The following is a 5,786-nucleotide window of genomic DNA, read 5'->3' on the forward strand; positions in this document are numbered from 1 at the left end:
AAAATCCTCAAAAAAGGAGTCCAAAGTGGACCGAAATTCAAACACGGGTCTGGCACATAAGAGGGCCATTCGGCACTTCTTAAGTGCCGATTGGCACAACTCAAGGCTTGGCCCAAGGACTCCTAGATTGAGATAAACCTTACCATTTTCAATTTTTTAGACACAAGGACACGACCCAAATCGTATTTGATCATACATTTAGACACTCGATTTTACACCCATAATTTTATCAAGGAAGATGGCTAGAGTAACCATTCATATACCCAAAATTCATTCATTGCATATCATAAAAATGATATTGAGGTTCTGATGGTAGCGACGGTATGTCCAATTTCCAAATCGGACCGTCAAATTGAAAGATATAACATAATCAAGCTTGCACGGTCTACATGCATTTTGTTTAGGTGGAACCAACCACGCATGATTAATTTAAATTAATTCTAATTCACTAGACAATTAAAATTAATTAAATAATTTTGTGATTTGTTGTTAGTTAGTGTTAAAAATAGACTTGCTTGCATGGGAATAAAGGGGATTTGTGAATATTCAAGACTTTTTGGAATGTTTATCTACAAGATAATTATCACTTTAGAGACCTGAATATCTAGAAAAGGGGTTTAATTTTTAGAATATGGATTAAAAATGCGTCTAAGTGCGATTCCTAGCCCAAAAATCCTCAAAAAAAGAGTCTAAAGTGGACCAAAATTCAAACATGGGTTTGGCACCCAAGAGAGCCATGCAAGAGGTATTCTTTTTTTCTTTTCTTTTTTTACTTTTCTTCTCCATTAATTTTGAATGATGATGCATGAATAGGTTTGACATGTTTTATTATTTCATGCTCTTGATATATAATTAATATGTTTTTCTTGAATTTTTCTTTAACATGTTCTTAGATGATTGTTTGTTGTGATTTCTTTCTTAAATCTCAAAATCTGCTAATGATTATCAAAGATTTCTTTAAAAACATAAAACTGATTTGAATTTTTTAGATTTGATTTTTTTAAAAAGCATAAAACTGATATGAATTTTTCAAATCTGATTTTTTTTTTCTAATTCAAAAAACTAATCTAAAATTTTCAGATCTAATTTTTTTTTTAACTCTAAAAACTGATCTGTATTTTCATTAAATGCAGATTTGTTTTTTCTTTTTTTTTTTTAACTCAAAAAACTTTACTTGTATTTTCAATAAATGTAGATTTGATTTGATTATTTTAACTCTAAAACTTATCTGTATTTTCATTAAATACAGATCTGATTGTTTTAAACTATAAAAACTTATCTATATTTTCATTAAATGCAGGTCTGATTTTTTTAGCTCTAAAAACTTATCTGTATTTTTATTGAATACAGATCTGATTTTTTTTACCCTTAAAAATCTTATCTGTATTTTCATTAAATACATATTTGATTTTTTAAGAAAAGTTTTCTTTGTGACAAAATTGCAGATTTTGAAATTTAAATGAAGAAATTGAAACTTAGGTTGAATTTGTTTTATATGTGATGCATGTAAAATGAATTTATCTCATGAATGTGGATCCTCTTTCAAAAAGTATTTTTTCCTCATTATTTTTTCATAAAAAGCAAATCTGACTTTTCTTCATAAAATCACTTTTTTTTTTTTTTTTTAACTTTACACAAAACAAATTTGATACTTTTTTACAAAATCCTCCTATTCTTTTTTATTCATAAAAAATAGATATGATTTTCTTGATAAAACTATTTTTTTTAACTTTACGCAAAACAAATCTGATTCTTTTTAACAATTTTTTTTTTTTTTTTTTTACATAAAAATATATCTGATTCTCTTTACAAATCCAATTTTTTTATTCACAAAAAAGATCTGAATTTTCTTGAAAAAGAGGACACATCCATAAGACAAATTTATTTGAGTTAATTTTGGTCAAGTGTCTGTCATGTATGTTCAACATATCATTCAACATCTTGCAAAAAATTGTATATTGATCATTAGAGTCTAGAAGACCAGACTCTGTCTAGGTAGAATGGGTGTCTAACACCTTCCCATTCTGTAACCTAGCCCCTGAGCTTAGGATTTTTGGATTGGCAAATTAGTGTTTTGTCTTTTTTTTTTTTTTAAATTTTAAAATTTGGGTAGATTGTAACTAGGACCAAAAGCTTTGTATTCTTTTGCATAGATTGTAACTAGGACCCAAAGTTTTGTAAAGTTTAATTTATCGAAATTTTACTTTTCTTTATTCAATCAATGATAGTTGAAGTGTTTTGAGCATGTAATTTTTATTTATTCTTTCTTTTTTTTTGTATAAAAATTAAGTAGCGACTCCACACCACTTACCCAAAAAGAGAGGTGCCCTTAAAAGCATCCGAATCTTTTTTTTTAGAGTACCCGAAGTTCCCGATCTCTCACAGTGGCGACTCCACTAGGGATATCAATGACTAAGCTTTGTGTTAGCCTTTAAGTGACCAAATATATACCCTTGTCTTTTGCATGATTTTGCATGATATTGTTGTTTGTTTGCTTATTTATGTCTTGAGATGTTTGTATGGTATTTTTGTTTGCGTTTCCATGTCTATTTGTTAAGAGCTTTTCCTAACTATCATAATGTGTGCCATCAAAACAATAAATATGTATGCACCCATCTCAACAATATGGTGGTAGTAACCATGGATCACCGATCTTCATTAGATTCAGGTACTTAGTGGTGAACTCACCAACTCATAGCCCAAAGTCACTTGATCACTTCTTGTTGACTATAAAGGATAGACTATGCCGTTCGGACCAACGTAATGTTCATTACATTACAAGTTGGGAGGTGTGACGTCCTAGCTATAGGTAACAATAAAACAACAAACCCACCCTACAACGTAATGACTTAGAACCTACCCTTAGGCTGGTCCATGTTAAAATTGCATTGTATTTTGTGCGTGTTTGTTTGGTTGATTGATATAGATAGGGACTTAGTTGTGATTGACCCGACCATGCCTTTTCTTAGGGGAGAATTTGGTCAAGATTAGAGGGAAGGCTTCAAAGAGAACCCAAGACCAACACTCAAGCTAGTAGTTCTAGTTCCAAGCTTGTCACTCCCATCGCGGTACTGAAGCCCATGAGCATAGAAGACACTCTACTGCTGCAATATCACAATCTCATATTCAACCTCTAAGACAGTTCAAGGCACAAGAATTCTGAAGATCCCGTCACCATGGCAGAAGAGGGAGAACATCCGAACTTTGAAGAACCCATAAACACTCAAGAGCTACTGAACACCATGGTAGCTAGTTGAATCCAGCTGAGGGAGGACATGAACCTTATAGTACAACAATTTCAGAACCTGAAGAGTGGCTAAGTGGAGAATAAGACTAACCATAATTCCCCAACCATGGAGGGTGACAAGAAGATCAATGAGAGGATAAACAAGGTAGATGAGATGATCAGGAGAGCCCGCAAGATGGAAGACCTCATGGACTACCAATCATTCTCGCTTTTTCTTGATGTGAGATTGCCTCCCAAATTCAAAATGCCAACCTTGGACAAGTTCGATGGGACTAGTTGCCCAAAGTCCCATTTGAAGTTGTATATGAGAGCCATACAACCCCTAGGAGCAACTAAAGAACTACTTGATCAAATGCTCCAAAACACTCTGACTGGAGCCGCCCTTAGGTGGTTCCTCAACCTTGATAATGCTAGAGTAAGGAGTTGGGAGGACATCTGTTGTGAGTTTCACAATCAATACAACTATAACATAGAAGTGGATGTGACAAGGAGAGATTTAGAGACCACAAAGCAAGAGTCAAAAGAATCCTTCTCTACCTTCATTACTAAATGGAGGTCCGAAGCTGCACAGATGTTGAATAGGCCAAGTGAAGAGGAACAATTAACTATGGTTGTAAAGAATTTATTACTTGTATACCATAAGTACTTGTGTGCCCAATATTTTCCTAATTTTAAAGCTTTGATTGCTATTGGAACCCAAATTGAGGATGCAATAAATAATGGCACTATAAAGAATGAAGAAAAACTAAGGTTTAAAAAGAATTTAAGATCTAGTTCTAAAACTGCAAAAGTTTCTAATATCTACAAAAATGATCCTTATCAACTTATTGCACCTATTGCCCTCATGCAAATATCACAAGGGCCACCTTCGAGGCGTAGGAGGGAATTCATGAGTTATATATGCCCGTGACCCAAGTGTTTGAGAAACTAAAAGCTAAAGGGTTACTAAAACCCTTCGACCCAAGACCAATTCCAAACCCATTGCCTGTAAGATTTGATGTGACTAAGAGATGTGCCTACCACCAAAGCCTTGGCCATGATACTAACAAGTGTTTTGGCCTTCGTAAAGCAATTCAAGACTTAATAGACAATAAGGTGATTGCACCACCTATAAGGCCTAGCATCACTAATAATCCCTTGCCCAACCATAATTTTGGGAGAGGACCGATGATTAATTGCTTGATGACTAAAGGGGGAAGTGAAGAAGACTCGTCTAAGTTGATTTATGACCTACTTGAGTGCTTTATGATGACATGGGAAGAGTTGATGGGTATGAAGTCCATTGCAGGATATGATATATGGAGTGAAGATGTACCGAAAACCATAAATTACCTAACCTCCATAAATGGGTAGAGACACTAAAAACCCCAATCAAATTACCAAACATCTACAAATGGGGGGGAGACACTTCAAACCCCAAGAAAGTTACCAAACACCTACATAAAGGGGGGAGACACTTCGAACCCCAATCAAATAACCAAGCACCTACATACGGGAGGGAGACACATTGAACCCCAATTAGATGGTCCGATTCCCACAAATGGGGGGAGACACTTCAAACCCCAAGATATTGATCTTAATGACTCAACAAAAATTACCCACATCAAAAGGGAGGAGGGGGGAGATATTTCAAAACCCCCACATTTGGAGATAGACAACCTAGTAGAAGCCTTGAACAAAGCCACCCAACAAACACCTGCTGAAGAGGATGAGGTTCTCAAGCAATTACAGAAGACACAAGGCAATATATCTTTATGGGGTTTACTCATGGCCTCATACAATCACTGCTAGAATCTGGTAGACCTTCTCAATCAAATCCAAGTCCCGATAACAACTACTTCTCAAGATCTGAATGATATGATTAGGTCCATAAGTAGGAAACTCACAATCTCCTACTCTGACAAAGATTTGACGAAGAAAGGGAAGCACCACAACAACCCATTGCACATTACTGTAGATGCCAAAGGCAAGAGGATTCCGATGGTTCTAATTGATAATGGAAGTGCCTTAAATGTGTGTCCTTTAAAGACTGCAAGTAGCTTGGGCCTAAGTATTGAAGATTTTGTGCCGACTGACCAACATGTAAGGGCATATGACAATAGTAGAAAGGAGGTCTTAGGAACTGTGATAGCTCACTATAGGGCCAATGATCAAGAAGGTGGGGTTTCAAGTCTTTAACATAGCTTTGTGCTTCAATATGCTCCTTGGGCGACCATAAATCCATGACACAGAGGCTGTACCTTCATCCCTATACCAAAAGGTTTGATTTTCGCATGAAGGAGCCATAGTTACCATATATAGCGATACTTTGATTGCACCTAAGCCCATTTTTTTTCTAAGAAGGAGCCATTGAACTTGGACGACTTTGAAATTGAGAAGCCTAGTTTTGAAAGAAGGGAAGAGGAAGTGGAGAAGATCCCTATGGACTTTGCTCCCTATAGCAACAATAATGTGGTGGCAATGATGAGGAGAATGAATTACCTTCAGGGGATGAACTTGGGGAAAACTGTAAAGAAGGCTAATAGTCAAGTCCCAATAA

At 35.3% G+C, this 5,786-nt stretch overlaps 1 protein-coding gene across 1 annotated transcript; it reads left to right on the forward strand.

The window, feature by feature from the left end:
• The first annotated feature begins 3,353 nt into the window (after window positions 1-3,353).
• On the forward strand, window positions 3,354-5,425 carry LOC142644094 (uncharacterized). Its single transcript, XM_075818774.1, has 2 exons — window positions 3,354-3,997; window positions 5,113-5,425. The coding sequence occupies exons 1-2, from the start codon at window positions 3,354-3,356 to the stop codon at window positions 5,423-5,425; spliced, it is 957 nt and encodes a 318-aa protein (XP_075674889.1).
• The last annotated feature ends 361 nt before the right edge of the window (window positions 5,426-5,786 follow it).

The sequence above is a fragment of the Castanea sativa genome, chromosome 7, assembly GCF_040712315.1.
Source record: "Castanea sativa cultivar Marrone di Chiusa Pesio chromosome 7, ASM4071231v1".
Classification (NCBI taxonomy): Eukaryota; Viridiplantae; Streptophyta; class Magnoliopsida; order Fagales; family Fagaceae; genus Castanea; species Castanea sativa.

Coding starts and splice junctions, on each gene's coding strand:
- LOC142644094 (XM_075818774.1), top strand. CDS start 3,354: ATGGAGGGTGACAAGAAGATCAATGAGAGGATAAACAAGGTAGATGAG. Junction 3,998..5,112: donor AAGAATGAAGAAAAACTAAG/GTTTAAAAAGAA, acceptor TGATATGATTAG/GTCCATAAGTAGGAAACTCA.